Source organism: Gasterosteus aculeatus, chromosome 18, assembly GCF_964276395.1.
Source record: "Gasterosteus aculeatus chromosome 18, fGasAcu3.hap1.1, whole genome shotgun sequence".
Taxonomy (NCBI): Eukaryota; Metazoa; Chordata; class Actinopteri; order Perciformes; family Gasterosteidae; genus Gasterosteus; species Gasterosteus aculeatus.
This window is the reverse complement of record NC_135706.1, coordinates 13,943,312-13,969,293: the sequence shown is the minus strand read 5'-3', so window position 1 is coordinate 13,969,293 and position 25,982 is coordinate 13,943,312. Positions and strand designations below refer to the sequence as shown.

The 25,982-nt window shown below is 47.7% G+C and overlaps 2 protein-coding genes across 5 annotated transcripts; one reads left to right on the top strand and one right to left on the bottom strand.

The window, feature by feature from the left end:
- Nucleotides 1-258: 258 nt before the first annotated feature.
- On the bottom strand, nt 259-14,006 carry LOC120808167 (gamma-aminobutyric acid receptor subunit rho-1). 2 transcript variants are annotated; one of them, XM_040160836.2, is made up of 10 exons: nt 13,749-14,006; nt 6,034-6,087; nt 5,362-5,477; nt 4,868-4,935; nt 4,576-4,799; nt 3,088-3,170; nt 2,776-2,916; nt 2,520-2,672; nt 1,777-1,973; nt 259-1,302 (listed from the first exon to the last, which is right to left on the bottom strand). In XM_040160836.2, exons 2-10 carry the CDS (start codon nt 6,072-6,074, stop codon nt 1,015-1,017), a joined length of 1,311 nt encoding a protein of 436 aa, XP_040016770.1. In that variant the 5' UTR covers nt 6,075-6,087; nt 13,749-14,006; the 3' UTR covers nt 259-1,014. The 2 variants fall into 2 exon arrangements, with proteins under 2 accessions (XP_040016770.1, XP_040016769.1); XM_040160835.2 differs by lacking the exon at nt 13,749-14,006 and adding an exon at nt 8,178-8,405.
- Nucleotides 13,255-25,982, top strand: ube2j1 (ubiquitin-conjugating enzyme E2, J1). 3 transcript variants are annotated; one of them, XM_078093537.1, is made up of 9 exons: nt 13,275-13,627; nt 17,824-17,973; nt 19,428-19,501; nt 19,821-19,952; nt 20,270-20,354; nt 21,502-21,607; nt 23,672-23,801; nt 23,912-24,034; nt 24,378-25,982. In XM_078093537.1, exons 2-9 carry the CDS (start codon nt 17,934-17,936, stop codon nt 24,663-24,665), a joined length of 978 nt encoding a protein of 325 aa, XP_077949663.1. In that variant the 5' UTR covers nt 13,275-13,627; nt 17,824-17,933; the 3' UTR covers nt 24,666-25,982. The 3 variants fall into 3 exon arrangements, with proteins under 3 accessions (XP_077949664.1, XP_077949663.1, XP_077949665.1); XM_078093539.1 differs by having other exon boundaries at nt 13,556-13,627; nt 17,824-18,184; XM_078093538.1 differs by lacking the exon at nt 17,824-17,973 and having other exon boundaries at nt 13,255-13,627.

The window sequence follows — 25,982 nt, the reverse complement described above, 5'->3', positions numbered from 1 at the left end:
AGATTGTTGTTTTCATTTTGGCAGTTTGCAACGATTTCACTAAGCGCTCCGTTTATGTCCACCATGGCTGCCCGTTCGGCTTTGTCTTAAATTTGGCATAAGCCACGACAGATGTCACAGCAGACTTTACGTAAGCTAAAAAGGCAACAGAAGGACACAATTTGAAAACTGGACGAGTAAAAAAAATGTCCCCCGCTGATCCAAAAAACCTGACCGGACTGATCTCTATCTGAGTCAAGTCAACAGCCTGACAACAACTAGTCTTAATAAAAAGGTATTTTAATCCAGAATTCTGTACAACTTGCAAACTACATGATTTAACATGTTGAGGAGAACATTTATGAGAGATGGAGATAAAAGTAGAAAAAAGTGAGATTGTCCGTGACTACGACAAAGTGTACGTTCAAGCATAGGAGGAGCAGGTCAAGTGATAAAACAATGACATATAACAAAGAATGACATATAACAATGGAACCCTGAAGATTTAGCTAAAAAAAAAAAACATAATTTACAATTCAAACAGCTGCTGTTTCCACGCACACTTACCCATGATTCTGTTTCTTAATATTAACGTTCACATTTAACAATGACTGGGCACGGTTACCAAAGTCCTCCCTCAAACAAGCGTCTCCACCGATAGCACCAGCAGACGTCCTCTGCTACACCGGCTCAGCCTGTGGTCAGAATAATCCAATTCCTCTCTCGTGCTCCGCGTCCGTGTTTTTCTTCTTTTAGGAAAAGGAAAAAATTTAAATAGGAAGAAAAGAGGTAAAACTGAAGCACTTTTTTTGCGCTGCCTTCATCATTTTAGGTATTAATTGACGACAGGAACGTTATCTCTCAATGACAGAAGATGATAGTTTGTCAATAACCTGCGTACACAAAGTACGCAAAGGCCATCAGACGATATCTCACGCTGTTTTTTCACCGCGACGACAGCATCTTCTTCTTTGAATTTGAAGACCGAAAAAAAGCCCACGGTTCCGCGAGTTTACCGCGCGAGAGCGTGCCGCATCACGAGTAGATGGACCAGTAGATGATGTTGAAGAGGACGTAAGACCCGGGGAAGAGGACCCGGGAGTACTTGTCTATGACGTGCGTGTCGATCCACACGTTGCTGTAGGCGCTGGAGCCGACGTGGCCGGTGACCTGGTCGCTCTCCATCGCCAGCTGCACCAGCATCCTCTCCCGCTTCACCCCGTTGGACTCGGGCAGGCCGTAGTTCCCCGTCGTGTTGGCCTCCACCTCACTGTAGCTGGCGGACATCATGCCGGGATGGGCCAGGCCGCAGGTGCACGGCAGCTGCAGGTAGACAACGGCTACGGAGGTCAATGGGAGCTTTTAACGGTGACTAAGACAATAAATGACTGCTATGAATGTGACATCGCAACGATGCACGAAAAAAGATCACAGAATTCAAATCGCATTTTTTCACCTGAGAAAGTTTTTGTAATATTCAATTTGGCAAATTAAGTTTACCTGCCTTCTTGACATTCGGATTAAAGGCCTCGACAATGGTATTCAGGTTATAATTGTCTACAATCTCCTGCTCGTAAGCTAGATGCTAATCAACATGCTAATGTTTTCACCACTTTCACCATTGCCTGCATATGATCACTAATTAAAACAAAGCACACGCTTGTGGGAATTTGGTGATGAACCAAAGCATTGGACAAATGTTTTTTTTTAACCTCATAGTAGAAATTAGATAGTAGGATTCGTCCTCTGGGGACCGTGAATATCAAAGACACACAGGGAAACGCTCCGGATACTCGCCCTCTCTCGGAGGAGCCTCTCCTTGCGCTCTTGCAGAGTGGACAGGTAGTTGACGGCAGCGTACTCGATCACCGACAGGAAGACGAAGACGAAGCTGACCCACAGGTAAATGTCCACGGCCTTGATGTAGGACACCCTGGGCATGGAGGCGTTGACTCCGGTGATGATGGTGGACATGGTGAGCACCGTGGTGATACCTGGGGAAACCGACGCCATTTCAGTTGCCAAGACTGGATTCAGGTCCTTGAAGATGTTGGACGGCCGATATTGAAGTCACAACGAAGCACAAGCTGAAGGTTGAGCTGAAAAGCAACTTATCTGAGCGCTGTGTGGTGCTGTTGACGTTTTTAAGTGTAACATATGCAGAGCGAACTGGTTGAAATGGCAATTTCATTTTTATATATAGATTTATGTGGATGCGGCTTTCGTCAACAGCCCCTTCCTATGAAACAGCTTATGCTAATCGCTAGCGCTAATCCTAATCGCTAGCGTACACATATCAAAATGTTGCATGTATATTTTATTGTGTTTTATCACTGTAACAGACCCTTTACAGGCATAACAATAATCATATCGACAGCCTGCACGCTGTATCACCATGAAATGACAACCTGTAAACCGCCCAGATCAGCAGCTCCAATTAACCTTTGCACAGTTCACCATAAACACAACGGAGACATTTCTAGGGATTATTCTAAGGACAGCGGCCGCTCCGCCTTGTCTGCGCGTGGGCGGAGCTTTACCCAGCGGCACCCTGGCGGGGACGGCCCTGCGGTCGATCCAGAAGGACACCCAGGACAGCATGACCATCAGGGTGGCGGGGAAGTAGGTCTGCAGCAGGAAGAAGAAGACGTGGCGCCGCAGCGTGAAGGTGATGTACAGACGGTTGTACCAGCCTGGAGAGGAGGAAAAGGTCAGAGGTCACGCGGGACTCAAGGGGCCCGGCCGGCAAGGCAAGGCCGGGAAATGGAAACGCGGCCCCTGCGCGTCCCGTCTGACCCGTGCTGCTGTAGAAGGCCAGCCTGGTGGTGGTGTGGAACTTCTGGATGAGGAACTGGGAGAGGGAAATCTTCTCGTCCGTGTTCAGCGACCGGTTCCCTTCCTTCCAGTACAGCATCAGGTCGTCGTCCGTGTACGCGTCTGAGAGAACAGAGAGAACAGGCCGAGCGTGTTCGGCACAAACAGTCACACGTTCCTTGATTTGAGATATTTACACAAACACGACAGGAGGGGACGTCGCTCACTGCTTCTGCAGCTAGGCTGGGTCGGAGGAGAGGAAACGGCCACACGGACTTTGATCACGTCACTTACAGCTCTCTATCTCCAAGGAGCACGTCTGCGTGTCGAGAGGAAAGCGGCTCAGGTCCATGCTGCACATGGATGTGACCGTCACCCTGCAAAGAGAGGACACCGCCGCGGCGAAGCACGAATAAATGCTTCCATCAGCATTCACTCAATCCGTGGCGACTGAAACATCTCAAATATTTTCCCCTTTTTCTAGCGCGGTGCTTTGTGAACTACGTTCTCTCCTCGAAGCCACGAGGCTCCGGCGACAGAAACGGTTCTTCTACACTGTTTTTGCATCAGCGTCACGCTCCCACAGTTCGCGCTCTGCAGGTTCAGCAGCGATTTGGCTCCCAGCAGAGACGATAAATGAAAACACTTAATCCAGCTCATAGGACAAGACGCTGCATCCTCACCCGCCAATCGGCCTTTGGTCCGCGAAATCTCCAACCAGCGCGGATTAACCCCCCCCCCCGACCCCGTGATCAGCACGCCGTATACATCCACCGCCCACCATCCGGCTACTCTCCCCCCCCCGGTTACCCGACAGCGCTGCGACGCGCACGCCGTCGGTAGCGAGCTGCCATTTGCAGATGTTTGATGTCATCATTGTAGGACTTTTGCTTCCTGTTTCCGGGGCTGTTGGGTCGCCGACAACCGGAGGCAGATGGCCAGCGGCAAATCTCTGCCCCGACTCTGTCGAATGCGCGGATTACGAAATCGGCCATCTTGGCCCCGAACATACCGGCGCTCGCCAGAATGACGATGTCGGTCTTGGCGGCCGTAATTGGCGGGAAGTTATCCCCTTAAACGCACGTCGTGTACTGCGAGGTACCGCATCCTGCTTCAGGATCTGCAGCTGCAGAAAAACACACATCTCAAATGCGTCGCGTGTAGCTATTCGTAGTAACTACAACTACAACAATTACAACAATGACAACATTACAACGGCCACATAATGTTATTTTTATAATCCAACGCTAGTTGAAAACATACAGATTTTTTAAGTCAGACGTATTTTCACACTAGACATTTGGGCCAAATATCTGAATATTGGTAAACTATAGGGAAAGACTATAATGGTATATCCTACATCGAAGGCACTATGTGGCCTAATATTACAATATTAACAAAGGTGTAATAAAAAGTGTCCCAGTGAGCCATGAAAGTGTGAAGAGTTACTGAGATTTATACCGGATTCTCCTCTCACTTTAATTTCCGTGTCCAGGGCTTTAATTTGGAAAGCATGTGATTGTCTTTTGTTGTTTTTTTAACAGAGGTTGACATGGAAATGTTCATTTATTCCTGAGTAACTCTCAGTCGAGGATTACACAGTAGAGAGTAAGAGATCATACTAATGATGCAGTAAATTATGTTTAATCCTTAGATACATATAAATCTAAATCCTGAGCTACACTTAATCTGTTGCTGAGCAGCATGAAGCTGACGTCGCTCTCTCACCACTTACATCACGGTTATGTGTGTGTGTGTGTGTGTGTGTGTGTGTGTGTTTACCGGAGGCTGTAGAGGACTTTTCCGTCCGGGTAAACCCGCAGCATGACGTTTTCAGTGGTGGTGTCGTGGGTGAAGGACTTCTTGGAGTGGACGAAGAACATGTCGGGCACCCAGATCTTCTTCACCAGGCGCCCGTCGAAGGTCATGCTGAGGTTGGTGTTGCTCTTGAAGGCCAGGCGTTCGTCCTTCCAGTAGTGCCTCAGATACAGCGTCATGGTGAAGTCCTGGGACGAGGAGACACAGGCGTCACGTCGGCATCTCACACCACCTCCGCGTGCTGCGGACTTCCTACCATGTCCACCTCCGAGATGGCGTCCAGACTCTCCACCTGCACGTCCACTCCGACGGGGACCGCGGGCCCTGCAGAGAGACACCGAGCTTCAGAAAGGAAGAACCAGCTGCTTTTCTGCTTCTTTACAATCACATAAAAAAATGTTGCCTTTCCAAAATAAAACTCAATCGTTATTTGCTCATTTTCGTCAAACTGAAACCGCTGCTTTTTTTCTATAAGTCTGTCTATTTTCCATCAAATCTTCCTTTCACAGAATTTATGTAATGAAAATATGGGATCTTAATCCCAGGTCAGTGCCACCTTCACCTCCTCCAACCTCTTAATCAAGTCCACAGCAACCCTCCACTCTGGTTCCGGACACTTATTGCCCACGATGCTCCATGTTCTCACTGCGGAGATTTGTTTATCTGGAGGTTGTGACTCCTTTTCATGCTTCTGCTTCAAACGCCTGTGAGAAGTCAGGAGGCACGAAGAGGAAAGCCGGCGGTCCTTACCTCCGAATCCTGGTCGCATGGTGAAGTCGTGGTTGTCTATCTTCAGCAGCTGCTCTGACTTCGGACCCCAGACTTTAGTGATATCGGGACTCCTCTTGAAAATGGAGCTGGTGGAACTGTTTTGGAAAACAATTCAGTTTTAATCTCTTAACCACTAAACAGGACGTTTGTGTCCCTTAGATGAGGTGAGTACACAAACCATCGGTGACTTCATGCGGTTTATGGACTCACTTAAAGTCACCGAGGTGCAGTGAAAGTTTAGCTTGCAGACGCTGAGCGTGTGCATGTGAAAACGGATACTTGGGCCTGGTCTCTAATCACCGCCTCTACCGAGAATCAAGGTCTCACTGGTAATAAGCGCTTCTCTGCGGTGAAAACCAGCCTGTGAGTTTGTGCGTCGTAGCTTGTTGTTTGTGAGTCGGTGCAGCACACGCAGAATAATCTCATGACTTTTCCCGATTCTGAGGGATAAGAATGGATTATATTGGGCTTAGTAAAATAGACGGAGGCGGCCCACCCTCCAAGATACTGCAAACAATGGTGTGATTAAAATGTTGACCATGTGCCTCTAAATCCAGGATGCTTTAATCTCCGCTATCATATCCTCCCTTCCAGCCCCTGTTAGCGTTCTAATTGGACCAAATAAAAAAACAAAACAGACGTGCGTCATACCTGCTATTCCTAAAGCGACGGGCTCCTCCCGTCAGAGGCATTTCTCTTTTCAATCTGAAACAGGGAATAAATATTGGGTGAGTGAAGCTCGGATGAGGGTTGAGGAAGTTTGAGACGTGGCTGTGAGGTTCTTCTCCTTTAGATTAACGGCTGAAGTGATGGACCCATTCAGAGTCCAGCAGGGACCTCGGTGTGTGAGCAGGCCCGCTGGTTGTCGCCGTCCCGGTGGGACTGATTAAGTGTCTGATTGAAGAGGGAGCGAGAGGTCACGGGGCCGCCGGGGCGCCGTCTGCTTCGAGGATACCGAGGAGATTAACTTCAGATTGCTTTACATCACGTATTGAAATGAACAGTCCGCTCACGCCAAAGCTGCACTCAGAAACCAGTTAAGCGCAACGATCTTCTTCGTGATGGATGTCGGACCCTCATCAGTTTGTGAGGGTCGAGGGCGCCGCGTAGCACCGCAGGGCTCTATCCTGGGTCTTCTCCACTTCCGCTCATCCGTCATATTACCAACGATCTGCCTCCAGCATGTTTTGGAGCTTCTGTCTGAATGTACGCTGATGATAATCACACAGAATCCGGTCGCTTCTCAAACGATACGAGACTTATTCCAAAATACCTGACAGGTGAAGGTGCAAAGATTTATTTCCATGCTGTGATTTTTGAGCATATAACTCAACCAACCCACCGAGGTGTTTACTTGAATGAAAGTCAATGGGTGGAACTCACATGACGGCCCACAAAGATGGAATTCTATGTTGTTTTTGCAGATAAGAGACTGATTTTCTATTTGTGCTACAGCTCTACAATGTGCTCTGCCTCTCACATTTGACCTTTAAACCCACCAGAGGATTTTTTTTCTCCCTCTGGCAAAGTAAAGTCAATTTCCAGTCATAAGCTTCTCAAATCCGTAACTGTATCCTCTGACGGATGCGCAGCAGAAACGCAGCATTACGCGCTACACGTTTGTGTTTTGCTGAAAGTGACATTTGATTGCTGACCTTCCTTCCGCTCCTGCTGACCTTCCACAAAGCCACAACAATAGCAATAATTCAGAAAGCACATTAACACGCTCAGATTACAGGTTACGTAATCAGAGTGAGTGATTTCTCTAACCAGGCACACGTCACCTTTTGTTGGAGAGCTTTGATTACCGAGCGATTGGGTTTGTGATTTCACATTTACTCAAAATGAACTGTTCATTTTTCTGCTTATTTTTTCAGCGATTTAGTTTCTAAATTCAGTTGTTGAGAACATGGCCAGCTGTACTAAATCCATAGTGGCTCTTTGAGAACATGAGACTGATGCTGTCCCTAATTCAGAATAATTAATAACATTACATCATCGTGACAGAAGCCGGGGTGACAAAGGAGGGGAAATTCTATTACTGCCCAAATGCTTCACCGCCATGTGCTGCTTTCACCACAATGACACAAACAAAAGAGCTTTTTTTAATGGAAAACAATCCACTAACAGTCACAGCTTAGAAACATAACAGATCTTTTGTCGCCCCCCTAACATCCCTTCTGCACGTTAGAGCCGTTAAATGACTCTTTCCAAGGTCAACAAGGAGGCTCACGACGTGCAGACACTCAAGTTAGCTGTCAAAATAAGATATAGATGTATGAAACATGTGAGATGCTGTGAAAGAAGTCAGCGTTGGAGGCTTAAACAGCAACAGACCTCAGATTGCGTAGAGCTGTTGTGTGATTGAAAAACAATAACCATGTAATAATAAGGCCGATCGGAGATAAATGATCACGTAAAACCAAAGCGGCTCATCTCAAATTTAAATTCGATGAGGATCATGTGTGAGCCTGTGAGTGGAACTTGAGTTGTTTTTACCAACTGCTATTTTCAGGGTAAAGAATGAACGGTTAGATTCAATATAGCGTAATTGGAATAGTTTTTTAGTATTTATTTTGGGAGCCGTTGATCTGCCACTTCATTATCCCCCCAAAATAATAATCAGTGGGTAAAATCCCATTGCTTGATATTTCGACTGTTTGAATTAAAGTGTGAAGTGTAGGATTTTACACAGCATCTAATCACTCAACCGCATGTTTTTTTTTCTCGGCTTTGCGCGTAATTACGCACCGGAGAACTAACCCTAACCCTCGCCGCGCGCACAGTGAACTGACCTGACGTTCCGGCACCGCTGCAGCGTTTGCCCCTTCGGGCGCGTCTGCCCGGACGCGCCGGTCATCCACACCAGCATGAAGAGCAGCACCACGTCCGTGTGCATCGTGCCCAGCGCGCCGGCCCTCTCCAAAAGCGCTCACAACCGCAGCTCGCTGCCGCAACTATTGCCGCACATGACGCGCACTGCGCACTCGCCTCCCGCCGTACACATAGTGAGAATGTATACATGGACGTCACGCCGTTTAATCCCACAGATCGACGGGGGGGAGGGAGACAGTGAGGGGGGGGGGGGGGGGGGGGGGGGTTGGGGCTATATTGCCTAAACCTGCAAATCCTCCGCGGATTTACTCCCCGTGTCCGCGCAGGAACGCACCGCGCGTTTTCCGGGGGTTTCTTCTTCTTGTTAGTTGTTTTGTTCCCGCCGGGTGCTTCCACCTGAGACACAGCGATGCCAGGATGCGATCCCGTATAATTAAACACAAAAAGGTGAATCATCAGAGGTAGACGAGGAGGAACGTCCCTGAAACGTGGTTTGTGATTCCTGGATCCTTTGGAATCAGAATCTTTCCTGCATTTCCACCTGAGCTTCATCATGTTTCCTTGTATCATCTTCATCTCTAACATCTCCTGTTAGAGGCGGGGTGAACCGACCACATTGATCATTAATTATTGAATGTTTGTTCATTAATTAACTCTTAGACAGCCATCAACAGAAACCAGTTATTTGTTTATTTAGCCACTATTTTACACATGACAGGTATTTTAAGAGTAACAGAAAGTGACATATGGGCACACCACTGTTTACTGTAAAATATGTATTTTGATGGAGAAGACACAGGAAAAACACACGTGTTTGTGACAAAGCGGCATTCTCTGTAATGTCCACTACGGGGCGACTGTGCAAAAGTGTGTTGAGTCAAAGACAGAGAGAGACTTCTGGATCAGAGAAAAAACGGTCAAAGACACTGAAGGTCAATAGAAAAGAATAAATAACTAACAATATGAAACTTCATCAGCGGATTACTGACATTAAGAAAATTGTTTTTTGTTTTGAAAGTTTTCTGAAATCTACAGAAGCGACAAAGTAGTAAAACATACATGTGAATCCACAGAAAACTCCTACATATTTTTTTTTAGTAAATTATATTTATATCAATGAAATATTATACATCTTATCCAATCCGTGAAGTAAAGTCGGTTAAATATATATTTAAATGTGATAATCTCTTCATGCTGTTTGTCAATTTAACCAGCAGAGGGCAGCAAACACTAAACCTTAAAACTTGTTGGAGTCGTGGGAACAATCCCAGTGATCCCATTAAAACCCTCAAGGACTAAACGGATATCATGTTATATCCCATCTTTAATCCCTGATTTTAACATCCGCCTGGTTTCTTGCCCCACAAGATGAGAGGGTAAATGTCAAATAATCTACTTATCCCATTTTGTTTAGTTAAAAAAATGTTGATTAAAATTAAAGGTGTGCAGTCATTTTATAATCAAAAGTCCAGATCTATCCTCTTACATGTAGTAAATACTTATTACTTATAATTACCTATTTCATTGGAAAGATCGATACCTCTACAATCGATACCTCAGAAACTACATTCAAACCAAATCAATCTAGATTCGTAATCGCTACAGGTAAAAGGAAAAGTGTTAACTGTTGCTTTAATGTCAATGTTTCTGTGTTTCTTTTTATATTCCAGGCTGAACACCGATTTTACATCCTTTGTTTCCTTTTTTTTTAACGGCCTGCGGGCTTCCCTTGTTAATCCCTTGTTTAACGGCACAATGCTATGAATTGTGGGTAATTCCCTCAGGCAAATTCTGCTGAAATGCAGACTCACACAATGGGCTGCAAATCTCTGTGAGAGAGCATTGACACCACTCGACGACTCGACAGGGAGACCGAGGTTAAACCCTCAAAGTGAGCCGAAACGTCGGCCATCTTGAAAAACAGAACTTCTTTGATAAGTGGATGGAACATACTTTACTAAATGAACATCATGCCATGTTGAAGAAGATTTGAGAAGAAGATTGAGACAATGAACTCTGTTTACTGAGGGAATAAATCAAGAGAGTAATTTCCTCATAGACTTGTATGGGACCAGAGGAGTCGCCCCCTGCTGGTCACTACAGAGAACGCAGCTTTAAGAAGCATCAGCTCTACTTGGGAGAACCGCAGGTTGACGCCTGTCAAAAAGTAATATGATGACGTCCCCACTACCTTTTCCTAAAGACAACCATCTTAAAATACAAGACGTGCTGCGTTTGTCAGCTTCTGTTCAAAGCCGTTGCGTCGTAAATGATCACAATCATAAACTTTGTGCCGGTTTCTTTCAGCAACCAACAGATTTAAACACACGCACACACACACACACATACACACACACACACACACACACACACACACACACACACACACACACACACACACACACACATGAACACAAACAGAATTAATCTGGATTTGGCGAGTGGAAGATTGCTGCACTTGACGGAGAGCCAACCTCGGGACGTTACATAAAGCTTTTTTTACTCCCCTCATTAGAGGTTCATCTATACAAACGCCAACTGTCGGGTGATCATATGGCCCCGGACGCGTCCCAATCAAACGGCTTCGCTGTTAACGACGCGTGGGCCGGGAGAGGAGCTGCAGATCGGAGCGGAGCGTCGTGCAGCCAACGTGACGGATGTTGTTCTCACTTGATGCTGGAGAACGATGGTGTATGTGTGTGTGTGTGTGTGTGTGTGTGTGTGAGCCGGCGTACACAAACAAATCTGATCTTCACGGATGATGTGAATCAAACAAACATGGACGCCAGATACATTTGAAATAGTTATTTAAATACGAATGAGAAACTCTGTGTACACGAAGATGCTCTCCATCGCTGCCCTGCAAACTAATTTGACTAAATTCTCTGCAGCTTCTACGGTGAGATGTCCGACGGCCTTTGAAGGCGTCTGCACTTCACAGCTGAAGTATCAGCTGCTTGGTCCACTAATGCGCACTTTTACTGTTCAGGGGTAATAATACGGTTTAGCTGTTTACGTTGTCGTTGTCCTGTGAATGTGCTGCAGGCATTCTCGCACACTTAGCTGTCAAAGAAGTTGGGTTTATTTTCCTTCTAAAGAGTTTAATAATAAGACACCTCACCTCTGCAGAACTCAGCTTAGTTTCTACCTCGTTTGATAACCAGCATGTGTCGAATATGCACCTTGTCTCTGACTCGACACTCATTTACATTTAAAACAACGGCCTCATGTTTAATGCAAAGGAATTACAGATGCTTTGTAATAAAATATGTATTGTGGCTGCAAGTAGAGGCACCGGCGGCTGTACGTACACCATGCAGCGGAAGCACGGCCGAAGGCCAAAGGTCACTGGTCTGTAAGCTGCGTCCTTCTGCGGGCTTCGGCCTTGAAGAATTGTGTTTTGAAACGCCTCCGGCAGTCCATACGTGACCGCAGCGACTGACCGGGTGTGGTGTGGGGGTGGGGGTGGGGGTGGGGGTGGGGGGGAGGGGGAGGGGGGGTGCGGTGGCACACATGCGCTTGATGCGCTGTGACGGGACGCCTGGCGTCCCCTTTGTCGCTTTGAGATGTGATCTTGAGATTCGACGTCGTTAGCGTCGTGCAGAAGTGCTCTGCTCTTGGTTACAGTGAGGGGGGGGGGGGGGGGGGGGGGGGCTGTGGGGTGAGGAGGGCGAAGAAAAGCCCAGACTTTTAGACGGATGAAGGGTGAAGACGAGGCCTGGAATGCTGCTCGCTAATCATCGACGACTGCTGTTATCTTCTACCGGGGAACTCGGGCGAAGGTTCGTGCTGCAACGTTGACGGGAGATGATTATTTCAACTCCCAGCTCGTCAAATATCCGGCCCCTCTGTGTCTGATACCGAAGCTTTCAACTAAACTACAAAGTCACCCCAGATGAGCTCGGAGCACCTGACATCGAATCAAGTGTGAGACAGTCCCTCTCAGTATCTCCTTCTATTCATCTCTCCATATAGAAAAGCATTGAGCTGCATCCAAAATTACATTTGAAGTTGCAAAACGGGATTTTTTTCTTTTAAAGATACAAGATATTTATTTTCAATGAGGGGGTTAAAAATACATCACGCCCCCCCATTAACCTCCGTAAGCTCTGTAAACCTGCTCTGTGAGTCCCAGGTTTCTGTGCATTGCTTCATAACGCTCACTTGTGATCTCAACCTTTGAGTTACTTTCACATTGTTAAGGGCCAAAAAAGAAAGTGATGAAACCGTCCCCTGGTTTCTCCTGCCGCGATCAAGTCTAAACATGAAGATGAGGGAAATCATTAGAGAGAAACGATACGGGCAGACAGTTGCCAACGGCGTCTCCAGGGGCAACGGGAGATTTCAAGCCTCTGTCAGACTCACAGAGAGCAGAGCGACTGGGACGCGTTGGACTCAGATGAACATTAAACAAAAGATGTGACACGGAGTACCTCATCTGTTCTCCTCTGCACCTGACTTCACCCGGAAATGCAACAGCTTCCATCAGAACAGAGGAATATGTAGTTTAAATGGACAGAAATGTTGTTCCACATTAGAAATGTATGCAGAATGTTTAATTCTGAATGTGAACAGAATCCATAAGCCTCTTTCAGGATAAGAAATGTCACCATAGGCATACGTTGTTATAACATCATAGAAAAGGACCATCTAGCAAATACAATGCATGCTGGGAGGTCTGTCATGTGACTTTGAGAGTTTACAGAGCAGTCAGATGTGAAGAAAAGAGACTTTAATGTTGTTTTTCTGACATTACAAAACTAGAAATACATTAGCAGAACTTCTTTACTTTGTAATAAATGTAAATGTATAAAGCGCATAATATTCACTGGTAGACGTTTATAAATTCAGCCATGATTACATTTGTACAGTTAAATATTGAATTATTCATAATATTCTAATAGTTATGGTGATTTTTGTTGATGTTTTTGATGAATAGCCCTTTCTAATCGCGCTTAAAGGTCCTAAATAGCACGCATGCGCTGTCGTCGATCTCCCCAGACGAAGAGGCAGAAGAAGAAGAGAAGCGAGCCAATAGGCAGTCACTTCCTGTTTACGTTCCTGAAAATGACGTCACGAGGACAACGTTCATCAAACAGTTTCCAAACCCGAAACAGCCGATAACTTGAGAAAACACTCTCCAATACGACCGGATACCAACATATTGTACTTTAGCGGAATACCGGAACACCGGGGAGAGTCTTCGACCTCCGGTGTCCGCTGTCCTGCTCGTATTTCAGGACCGAAGGAAGCTAGCCGGCTTTGCTAACCACAGCGAGCGTAAAGTAGCGTTAGGTATCTTGGGAGCTAGCTAGCGAGTTAGCAACAGAAACCCAACAGCACTTCATCGTGAACAACGGAGTGCTAACATCTGCTGCTATGGAGAATAAATATAACCTCAAGAGTCCAGGTAAGCTCTCCTTATAATGTTTAGTTCAGCGAAACGCACCAGTCCTCTGTTTACATTTTCCCACTACTATAAAGTTGCAATTACAGATTGTCATGAGTTAAATGTAAATTATTGAACTCACATAAGCCGATCTTAAATATACAGACTCTTTATGTCTTGGTGCCCGTTCTCTTCCTGTGCTGAATGAGTACGTGGAGCTCAGCTGTGTACACGTTGTGTCTTCGCGTGTCCTGGTCAATCATTGACTTGTTTTAGATGTAGTAGAAGAGGACCTATTTGTAATAGTGGTGATCTGCATGGCTGTGGATTGTTTATTGGGCGACATCTTGTTTATTTTCCCCAACAACAAGATCCTAATTGGATGCAACACAATAACAACACTGTTTTCAATGCACTGCTTCTTCTTTGATAATTTAAACAAACATCACTGCAGTGGAGAACAAACTGATGGCACGTTGACTCCCTCCTCCGGTTTCCGATCACTGGATGTCCTCAGGCTTTACAGTCAAAGGCCGTGTTGGTAATCACAAATATTTGAAAGGAAATTCTCACAATGAGGGAATCGAGTTCTCTGAATGTGGCTGCCGTAAGACCGTAATTAGCCAATTCATCAACTGGCCCTGAATGTAATGGTTGGGTTTTCTGCTGCATAGTCCATCCAGTTGGGTTAATTTAGGTCTGGGACACGCTGGTGTCATCGTGACAATGTATGCAGCACAGTAAAAATGTTATACAAGGTTGAATATCCTGCAAACAATTTGAATTGGCTGTAAAATATTGACTAAAATCAAGACTTTTAGGACCTCCTGTTCCTAAAGCATCTGAAAAAAAACTTTTTTAATATAATTACTAGACATGTAAACAGTGTTTTTATCAGTGAATTATTTGTACCAATTTGATTCAAAATCTTCTTAATACATGGTTAAAAAGTAATGGTATTAATATGCATAAAGGACTTCATTGTGTGTGTGTGTCATCTGAGTAAAAACCTATTGTAATATTGCATATCTTCACGGTAACATGAGCATTGAGGTTCATGCCACGTATCACAAGTACTTCCTCGATATTTGCTCTGCAGGTGTACAGCTTGCACTCCAAGGACGCACACGCGGATCCCCGTATGCAAACACATGCAGGTGCTCCGAGCTCACAGATGCATGAACAATTTGTTTAGAGCCAGCGGCCTGGAACAGTTTCAGTTTGGATATTAAGTGTTTCAGAATTCACAGAGTTAATCTCACAGGTGTTTCGGTTTACAAAATAATACAGTTCGTTAAACTTTGATGAATTTGCAGATTTCTTTTTTTATAAATTGATTTATTTGGTCCATTTGGTTCCAACAAGATCCGAGTGAAAGGATTCAATGAAGTGTATCTGGTACTTCCCAGCTGTTAGTCTGGCAGAATGTGCAGAATGATCACATCCACAGTGCTGTACATTCTATCTTTGCAGTGCACGTGTGCTGTGTGAAACATTCATATCCTCCCTCCCTTTATCTTTGAATACCAGACCAGGTCTTTTCTTTCTAAATTCGGGGTCCGTCGGTCAGACCAGCGCTCTTCTGTTCTTCTGGATTTACATGTTTAGGTGAATGCGGTGGAAGCTGCGGCTACATAGAAATAAAGAAGGCTCAGACTTTGGAGGATTCCTCTCCTTCTTTTTTATCCCTTTTGTTACGTAAGCGTGTCTCCGCTTTCCCCTCTGGACCAATTATGAGTCATCGTACCCAAACACTCAAACTACGTGTTACATAAGAGGATTTGGCGTACGGAGCTTATCGCCTTGAGCCAGTGACCTGACCTCTGCAAACCCAGCGGAGGCCAAAGGCACTTGTGTGTAGGGCGGGGGGGGAATGAGGAGGGGGGGGCTTTTCCTTGTCATCTCTGCTTACTGTTACCGGAAGCAAAAGCCAAAAAAGGGCATGGGATATGGAGCACTGGAGCGCCCGTCACGGTGCATTCAGGGTCCGTGGCGTTAAGAGGATGCTGTGCCGAGCCCTGGGTTTGCCCCCCCCCCTCCCAATTCCTCTTACAGCTCAGCATCCCTCAAGTACAGTAGGTTCATCCTGGACAAACGTGCTGCGTACGTTCATGTAGCCGAGCAGAAGGTGGTGGTGGTGCGGAGGTCCGGGTGGTGGACGGGAGAAGGCTCGAATTTGGTATTGAGATCATAGGGCCGCTTCCTGTCAGTCGATTAGACCACTTTTTGCCCATTTTGAAGATTCCACGAGAGAGCGAACCAGAAGAAGCTGGTCCACGTTCAGCAGTCTCACCACGGCGGATTTGCTACAAAACTGCATTCATTGTAATTTGCCGTAATCGTCCTTTTAGGATGAGTCAATAACTTGCTGTGGATGTCTGTGTAGACGGACCCATGCAGGGATCACACGCCCCCCCCCCCCCCCCCCCCCCCCCTCTCTGAGGTTCGGCCCGGACAGCAGGGCACGTTGACCCGAGGGGGGCGTGAGCGTGATGAGACTCTTCCTCTCTCCTCTGAAGGGCCTGTCCGGCCCCGATAGCCCAGCTCGCCCCCCCACGGGGCACCGGTGGATCCGCCGAGTGGAAACATCTCGCCTTGAAGATGGAAAGAGTCTTTGAACCTCGCTGCCGATTTCGGCTTAAACTTCCTCCGCCGGCCAAACCTTTTCCTTCTGAACCGTTTTCTACAACGCCGGATTCTAAAACACAAACATTTTAAAAGGGAAGGCAAATAGAAAAAAGGGGATGTTTATTTCCTCTCTAGAAAGGACATTTATATTTATGATGATATTTTAAATGGGCTGTTGTGGATTTTTCAGTTTAGTTATTTACATTTTTCCCTTTCGTCACACGTGATGTTTCACTGCTCCTGGCCGTGACGAACACTTTAGCTCCGGCTATTGTTAAAAGAAAACCTGCTTTCTAATCCCGCCTGCAGGTTTCATGGAACAGATTAGACAAACAACAGTACGAGGCGACGGGTAATTTAGGAAGAAGAGGCCGCGCAGAAGCGCCCGCGGTCTGTATTCTCTGCACTGTCTGCCCCCCCCCACACGGCCGCAACGTCCTGCGGGACCCAGGCCAAGGTCTTCTGGGTAGTTTCTGAGGATGCCGCCTCCCCCTCCCCCCCCCCCCACGCTGTCAGGACAACTTAGGCCCCACACCGTGCGCGTTGTCGCCTCCGGCCCGTGCCGAGTCGCGAGCTGCCGGCCGCGGCCGGACCGGGCGATTCATCAGCGGCGCGACCTTCGGGTTCGGACTGTCAAATTCATTTTCAACACGACTTTATGGACCCGCGGGGGGGGGGGGGGGGGGGCGAGGTTTGAGCGGGAAGCCGTGTGCGACAGCTGTGGGTAATTACAGGCCGGTTCGTTAGTAGTTATTTAACACACTGAACCGCCCCGAGTCGCTTTGACACAACTCCTGTAGTTGAAAAGCAGGCGGCATCAGCAGATGTCCCACCTGCACCTGAACGCACCTTTCACAGCCGTGATGACCTATAGCTCGACCCCTGGAAGTGAACATCGCACCGGTTCCCTCTACAAAAATAGCCAATGTGATTTTGGATTAAAGCAGAAAATATGTTCTGTGGCAAACAAAGGATTACAAGACATTTTCAGCAACATAATCTTCACAAATAAACGAGAGCAGAGGGAATATGTTTTACTTAAGCCTCCCGCTGAATGCACATTCTGTCTGTGAGTTTCTCTCGCTCACCCCGAGCCGCCGTCGCTCTCGTTCTGGTGATTTCTCTCAGTGCCAGAGGGGGGGTGAGGGGGGACATAATGTTCTGCACCGCAGGTTAAACATTAATTCTGCGAGTAGCGGGACATCAGGCTGTGTGTCAGCGGTGTTTACGCTCGGCCGCGTTGGTTTTGTGAAAAACGAACTAGTGTTTTTTTTTTGTTTTTTTTTAAATGTTTGATGTGTTTCTTCTGAGGGGTTTTTGTGGATCAAAAACGCCAACAAAGTGCCGTTGTCATGGTTACTGGTCTCTGTTTGACCACACAGTCAATGCAAACACATTAAACCAAAGTAGGAATAGTTTTAAAATGTGTGTCCAGCTCCTGATCATCTAACTCCATATTTGGACTCGTTCCCTCAGTTTAATGGTCTCAATCTCTAGTTTCAAGTCTTATTCATTACAGCATCCATTTTCTGAATGGAAATAGTGCCTCTTGTTGTTTCTATTTAATACACCCCCCTGGTTGTCCTCAGGTCGTCCAGTGTCACTGTGTGTAAATGACACAAAGTGGTGAAGTTGAACATGTGAGCACATCACATCCACGCCTCTGAGAGTCACGACCTCCGCGGCCCCCCCGCCCCCGATGATGCAGTCGAGGGAGGGTGGAGGGGGTTCACCTCAAGGTCAGAACGTGTTTGTCCTCTTTTTATCGCTGGCTTTTCCAGAGCGAGTCTGAGCTACATCATCCAAAAGCGAAGCTTTTATTGTTGAAGCTTTGAAAATAATGTTGACGTTCAGTGTGGAATATTTCAGGCTCTGCTTGGATGTGGATCGGCCCGATGTGATCAGAAGAAACTAGAGACCTTAAACTTTGGTTTCACTGCGGAACCGGAGGTTTGCAGGCTGCTTCACACTCGGGTTCAACAAAAGGGTTGAAACCTCTAATATAATTTATATATATATATATATATCCCAACTATATGATGATAATTTAGATGTTGCAGTGATAACTGTTCATATTGTGTACGCTGTTTTTTGTGCGCATCCGACCAAAATAAATATGCACAATTTGCGACTTTGTCTCCACTTGAAGGAGAAATGCAAATTGAAAAACGGAGTCTCCACAACAAAACGCAGTTATTTCACTGTGGTGGAAATGCAGCTCGGCTCCTCTGTTGAATTATGGGTTGCATCTCAAATGTGGGCAATTTAAATAATAGAAAGAAAAAAATATATATATATATATATATCTGCTCGAAACACAATGTTCAATTTTCGGCCCCCTCCCCCGTGTGAGTCCACTGTGGGATTACTGGGTCTCATCTTCTCAGAAGAGCCTCGGTCCCTCGGGGCAGAACTCTGGAGAGGAAGACGAGGTGTCGGGTCCCCTCTAAGCTCCGTCTTCATAGCTGTTTGTCCCCCCCCCCCCCCCGTGCTCCTCTTCCGTGTTCTCATTTCACAGTCTGCATTCACAGCTCAACACCCCCAGCGCACACGATTGGATTCCAAACCAATTTTGCCTGCGAATGCTTCTCGGTTCTTTTCTTTCTTTACACATTTTCGGCCCCGTCTTGTTTTTTTTTACCTTGAGGCCCCCCCCCCCCCCCCCGGATTCTCCTGTGGCCGCGCTGCGAGGCCTCTGTTAGTCAGCGTTACATCTTCACTCCTCCGCCCCCACCATCGTCGGCTGGACCCTCTCACCCCATGCGGTGATGAGGTTGCTCAGATTAATTTAGCAGGCCCGGGTGTGTCGTGGGCGGGCGGCGTCATGACACCCGGGGTTAATGCCGCCAGATGTTTCTCCTCGGCACACAAACTCCCAGTAAAAACCGTTTTCCTTTTGAAATGTGCAGATAATCCTCCTCTGGGGCTCATTAGGACGACTACCAACACTCTTTATTCTGATCCGCACGACAAGTCATGAATAATAGTTTGTTTACAGTCAAGCTGCCGTCAATAGAGCTCAGCACCTGCGTCCTGAGTGACTCATTCCAGCTGTGTGAGTGTGTGAGTGGAGACAAAACTGCTGCGGCGAAATTGCACGAAGGAGCCTTTTTTTTTTTTTTTTTTTTTACTGAATCAGCACTGAACACGTGAGCTTCATCTCTCGTTTCCTTTGCTCCCTCTGAATAACCAGCGGTGAAGAGGCTGATGAAGGAGGCGGCGGAGCTGAGGGACCCCACGGAGCACTACCACGCCCAGCCGCTGGAGGTAACCCCCCCCCCCCCCACCCACCGCACCCCGTCCCTCTACAGGCTGTAACTCCCGAGCTTTAAGTCTGTCGGGACGGCGTCTCCGTGCATGAAGCTTTTCTCTGATACGAGTAAAACCAACGGTCTGAAGCTGAAGATGTAAAGTACAAGAAGACGCCTTTTTTAAGGTTTTGGGGGAAAGTTTGGTTTCCATTGGATGATATTGTGTAGTTTTTGTAATGTCACATGGGAACACACACGCACACACACACACGTGCGGTTTGTCAACAGCAAAGTTAACTTCTCTTTCTCTGCCCCCCCCCCCCCCCCCCCCTCAGGATAACCTCTTCGAGTGGCACTTCTCCGTCCGCGGGCCCCCGGACTCCGACTTTGACGGCGGCGTTTATCACGGGCGGATCGTGCTTCCCCCGGAGTACCCCATGAAGCCCCCCAGCATCATCCTGCTCACGGTGAGGAGCCCCCCCCACACACACACACACACACACACACACATCTGCTGTTCAGACGTCTGCTGCAGATCTGAGCTGTTTTGAAGGACACCTCCTCATTGTTCTTTCAGCGTGCGTTCATTGTTTCATTTTGTATTCCCGCTGCGCTTTGTGTCAAACCTCCGCGTCTCGTCGGCTCGGCGTGAAACGCTTTCTCTCTTTCTTCCAGCGACCTTGTTTTATTCACTGGTCTCCTCCACACACACACACACACACACACACACACACACACAAAGGCGCTCACCTCCACCTTCTTATTGCTTCTTTTCCCCTCCCAGCCGAATGGAAGATTCGAGGTTGGCAAGAAGATTTGTCTGAGCATCTCTGGCCACCATCCGGAGACCTGGCAGCCGTCCTGGAGCAGTGAGTTCTCCTCTAATTAGTCCACAGCGGCCTCCCTGTCGCGTTCTGTCATCTGCAGAGCAGGAAACAGGTTTTCTGCCCTCGTGGTACATTGGTTTCTCTCATTGTCTCCTGGAGAGGGTTGATTAATTACTGCTGCGCCTTGTTATCGTAAATCCAATGACCTTAGTTCAAATATGAAAGGCGGTATTCACAAAAGCATTAATCGGGCTTCCCGTTGGTCAGAGAGGCATGAAGTAAGATCTCCGGTGCATTTCTCAGCTTTCAGACGTCTGCTTGGCTGCCATCAAGAGGCTAAATGTCACCACTGAACTTCATTCATGAAGATTATTTTGCAGAACCAAATGTATAAATCTGATAAACGTTTATTTGCCAAGAGTTTATTTTCTCTTATAATCCAAAATCCAATAGAAAATCCCTCTGGTCTGTTTATCTGTTTGTGGTTAAAACTGTTTGCATTCAAAATGTACTCTTGTGTATTATAAATGTGTTATTATATGAGCTGCTCACACACACACACACACACTTTACAGATTAATTTGTATTTTTCCAAACCTAGAAAGACTTAAAACGTTTATCATAGCAGACTGAACGCTATCAAAGCCAAATGTGCTGCTGCTTCTTCCTGTATCACTTGAAGGCTGCACTCAACTTTCTGCTTTTACTTTGATTCATTTTATTTACTTCCTTCAAATAAGACCGAGCGGAGTCTAATTTATGTGGCGGGGGTTTTCATCTCAGACCACGCTGCGACTTCATAACTCGACAAGGTGTGTAGAGCGCTGATAACACCTGTCAATCATCCCACTGTGATTTGGGGGGGGGGGGGGGGGGGGGGATGTTGTTATCACCACAGAAAATAAATGCTGCATTTCAACAGAACGTGCAAAACGGGGCAGAAATACTAGATGATCCTTCAAAGTCAGTCGGGTATAATGTGCTTCCGGGTGCTTTTTATTCGTGGTATTGGGGACCGAAGCGCAGTCATAACGTAGACACACACACACACACACCTGTGACCTCGGCCTCGTTGTGCCGGCTGGACGGAGGCGTGGCCACAGACGCGCGGCGGACGTCCGGGGAAATCCCGGCCTTGCGGCGGCGCGTCATTTAACCCTCACCTCCTCTTTGTTGCTGCTCCTTCCAGTCCGAACCGCCCTCATAGCGATCATCGGATTCATGCCGACCAAAGGGGAGGGCGCCATAGGATCCCTGGACTACACTCCGGAGGAGAGGAGGGCCCTGGCCAAAAAGTAAGATGTGTGTGTACAACGTGAATGAGGTGATGTCATCTTGCTCGCTGTCAATGGCGAAATTACACGGATGATGGTGTTCAGGCAGCATCAACACGCCGAACTCCACCCAAGCATGTAATGTAATCGCCACCTGAGCCACCACCCCCCCCTTCCAAATGTCCCCTCCGATAAGTCCCAACAAGTCCTGGGTTTATGCTTTGACAAATTCATTATCGCCCAAATACACGGAGTTACGTGAGGGGGGAGTAACCCCCCCCGGATGTTTCATTAGCACGTGGAGATGAGATGGACGCGCTTTGCTATAAATACGAAGATGCTCATCTTCCCTGGAGGAAGAAACCGTTCTTTCTTTTCACTCGGGCTGGGACAGGACTCTTCTGTTGGTTTTCTTGTTGGGGGGGGGGGGCAGGGACATTCTCATTAGTTGTTTCTGTGCTCCTCTGCTGGAAAAGGAGGCTTCTGCACAGCGAGACTGAGATTCTTCAAAGTCCCGTGATGAGGAAGCCGCCGGAGGTGTCGCTCGGCCTGTGATGTCAGCGGTGAAAAGAGGGGGGGGGTTCATGAATGGATATGAAATGTTCAGTTAGTGGCGTCACCGTGGGGACATTTCATTGTCAGGAGACGAGCTGTCGCTGCATGTGCGCCGTGATATTAGCTGTTGAAAGTGCTGAGGACACAGTGGACTGACTTGATGGTCGGGACGCAGGAGGGACTCAAGTTATTTTCTGGGTTTTTGTGTTTGACTTTCTCCCAGTTAGAGTAGTTTGAGTTCAATTAATTTGTTATTGGTAAAAGTTTCTACACTATTTAATATTTATTAAATAGTTTGCTCGCGCACACACGCATTTTCTCATCACTTCTATTGAACCGACAAAGTCGCCCCCTGGTGGACGTTAGAGAGAATGCAGCTTTAGTCCAAACAGACGCTTCCGCCTGCTCCGAATCCTCCGATCCATCTCACTGAATAGTAACAGCAAAAAGAACCAGTCGCTCGGATCGATGCCGCTCTCCAGTTTAGTCACTTTTTTCCGGTGACGTGGTGACTGCAGGCGAACGCCCATCTTCTCCTCTTCGCTGCACGTGAACAGAATCCAACTTTCTGTCCGACGAAGACACTGATTTGGATCATTTAATACTATAATTTATCCCCATGAGCGCGCTTCCCCCTCCTCTTCACATTTAACATCAGCCCATCGGCCGACGCAAGAGGCGGTTTAATGTGTTGCATCCTAATGTGGAGCTGCTGCCTCTCTTGGAGATGTTGTTGGTTATCTGAACCCTTTTAGCAGGTATCTTGCATGTGAATGCGCCACAGGTGTGGCAGGTTACAAAACAAAACGTGGGAGACGGCCAACCAAGCGACGCACAAACTCACCGTTGTCTACACACAGGTTTGACGCTGGGGTTTCTGCCAGGTAGAAACATGGGCAGCTCAATCTAATCTTTGCAGCTTCATAACCGAGGTGCCAAGTTACCGCTTGGCCGAGCGTCAAATGACAGTCATTTTTTTCCCTCTGGCACACGGATCAGCGAGCGAGGACACGCAGGCGACCAACTTTTGTAAAATGTAACTTTCAAGGGCCCGAATAATTCAGAGTCCTTTGTGTGGTTTCTCTCTCTCTGTTTGCGTTGATGGCGGCCGGGCGGCAACCTGTGATTCTGTCGAGTGACGCCGAGTGTCTAGAAGACGCACTAATTAACAACTAAACATGGGGAAATATTTCATAAAATTTGATTTAAAGAGACTTCAGAGATCCACAGTAACCCTGTTAAAGGATAAAAGGCACGCAACACGTCTCACAAATTATTTGTGAAAACGACGATTCAACTCCAGTGACCTTTTTAAAAATTTAGATCTTATAACCTCCCTGTTCCCAGTCGGCCTCCCCGCTGCCAACGAATCCATCAGTGATCTGATGTCAGAGCTAACAGACTCGGACTCTGATGGTTGAGTGGTCGGTGTTATGGATGAACCACTTTAACAGACAAATCAGCCGGGATCTCCCGCTCTATGGAACTGTTTATTTCCTGTGCCGTGACCTCTCCGCGTGCCGCCCGCAGGTCCCAGGACTTCAGCTGTGAGGCGTGCGGCTGCTCCATGCACTCCGCCCTCATGGCGCTGACCCCCAACAGCAACCCCAGCGCAGAGGACCCCGCGGCCACGGAGCTCGCCCAGCAGATCAATTTCAAGGTACGCCACAGCGGAACACCACGGATCCCTTGAAACGCCCCGAGCAGGGAAAAGGTCTGTCGTCCATCACACGGGGACGATGTCATCGATGTGTGTGTGTGTTCACGCAGGCGGACTCCAGCTCCTCCAGACAGGCGAGCGAGAGCGGCGGAGCGGAGAGCGAGACCTCCGCGCCCACCGAGGGAGACGCCCCCTCACCTGCAGGAGGAGAGGGGTCCGATGAGCCGCAGCCGGTGGGTGTTCCGCTGTTTCTTTCCTTCGGCTGCACATTCCACCTCCACGGCGAAAACATTTCAAGAGGTTATGAGAAAGGTCCAGACCAGCCTCTGGCTGAATCGAATCAGAGCGAAGGATACGTCCCCCCCCCGGGGGGATTTCGGCTCCGACCTACACAATAATTTTGACATCTCGAGCTAAAAACTAAGTGACTTTGGTGGATTATTTGGTGGTTTTTGTACACACGTTTTTTGTTGCAGCGCTAAAGCTTCTTCACGTCACCGTGGTAACGGCCCGCTCCCCCCGCAGCTCTCCGTCTTCGGCCACTCCAGTAACCGTTCCCTGTCTCCTCCCCCACAGGCGGAGGCGCCTCCAGCCCCGACGGTGGCGGAGGAGCCCCGCCCCCCCGCCGCGACCCCCCCGGCCGGCGCCGGTCGCCCCCTCAGCCCGCGGCAGCGCCGCGCCCAGCAGCACAGCCAGCGGGCCCCGAGCAGGCCGGTCTTCCCCGCCGCCCCCCGCCCGCCCCTGCAGGAGGGGAGCCGCGCCGGCTCCGTGGTCCTCATCGTGGTGCTCACGCTCTTCCTGGCCGCGCTCATCTTCCGCCGGGTCTACCTGGCCAACGAGTACAAGTTCGACTACGAGCTGTGACCGCGCACTCTGCTGCCCCCCCCCCCCCCCTCTCTAGTCGACCCGCCTCCCTGCTCGCTGCCACCCAAACAGAACTATGGTCAGCCGCCGTGGGACTGGGGGAGGGACTCTTCATTCCTTCACCACAATACCTGCGGGATGACTTTTAAGTTCACTCTCTTCAGTGTTGACTGTTGTTTTTAATCTGGGAAGCTTCCAGTGATCACATCCCCCCCCCCCCTCATGTAAATGTACCGAGGATACGACTTTAATTACAACTATAATATAAGATGTTAACAAGATTAGGGGGGGGGGGGGGGAAGAGTGTCTATGTGCAATATTAAATTCCTGTTTGGGCACGTCCGTCACGTGGCTCTATTTTAACCGAGCAATCTGCTCTTTTGGTTCTTGTGGGGGTGAGTTCTCCGGCTCCTCCAGGGTTCAACGTGATCTTCTTTAGACCAAGTGGGTCAGACAATTAATTAGTTTCCCTCCAGGATAACTGAAAGGGTCACGTTCAGTTAGTTTTGTGCACGTGCAACTCTCAACAGAAAGGAGGAGGAAGCGAGATGACTCGCGCCTTAGCGCCTCCCATCGGCAACTGCGAATAATAAAAGCAATGCAGCGGTGAAACGGGTGAGTTACTGGAGTCACTTCTGCACCCCAAAAGGATCATTTTGTTCATTTCTATCATACAGCAGCGTTGTGACTTTAACGGTCAAATATTAAATGTAGAGTGAAGCCAGAGCTTTGTGTGTTAAAGCTGCGTTCTCTCTAGTGACCAGCAGGGGGCGACTCCTCTGCTCCCATAGAAGTCTATGAGAAAATGACTCCACTTCTCTCTTCATTTATTCCCTCAACATTGTAAACATGACTTTATCGTCTCAATCTCTGGTTTAAAGTCTTCTTCGGTGCAGCATGATGTTTTTAGTAGATTACGGTTTGTTCAGAGTCAAACAGACCACGAAGCAGGGGACGCTTTAGGGCGGGGCTACACGCTGACTGACAGGTCGCTGCAGTCTTTTTGTCAACTTCCTCGGGGGTCCAGTGAAGTGCGTTTTAAGACTCGTGTATTCGTGGCGTTACGGTGAAGGTGCTAAGAGAGCAGAACGGAACATCTCATTGAATTCTCACGTTTGATTTGATTTTTTAAAAGAACATGATACTCGTGTTATTATATATTATATAATTATAGTAGGTCTGCCGCATGTGTTCATTGTTTTTTATTATCTGATGCACAAAAGGAAAAGAGCAGCAGCTTTTTGATATTTGAAATTGTCACCTGGCGCCTGCATTTCTGTGTTTTTCCTTTTACATAAATAAAGACATTTAACGACA

Excerpts from the sequence above, each read along its gene's own strand:
- ube2j1 (XM_078093537.1), top strand. The coding sequence starts at position 17,934 with ATGATGCAGTCGAGGGAGGGTGGAGGGGGTTCACCTCAAG. Across the intron at positions 19,502-19,820 it reads ACCACGCCCAGCCGCTGGAG|GATAACCTCTTCGAGTGGCA; the intron begins GTAACCCCCCCC and ends CCCCCCCCTCAG. Across the intron at positions 20,355-21,501 it reads CTGGCAGCCGTCCTGGAGCA|TCCGAACCGCCCTCATAGCG; the intron begins GTGAGTTCTCCT and ends TGCTCCTTCCAG.
- LOC120808167 (XM_040160835.2), bottom strand. The coding sequence starts at position 8,281 with ATGCACACGGACGTGGTGCTGCTCTTCATGCTGGTGTGGATGACCGGC. Across the intron at positions 3,171-4,575 it reads AAAGTCCTCTACAGCCTCCG|GGTGACGGTCACATCCATGT; the intron begins GTAAACACACAC and ends CTCTCTTTGCAG. Across the intron at positions 1,303-1,776 it reads AGAGGCTCCTCCGAGAGAGG|CTGCCGTGCACCTGCGGCCT; the intron begins GCGAGTATCCGG and ends GTCTACCTGCAG.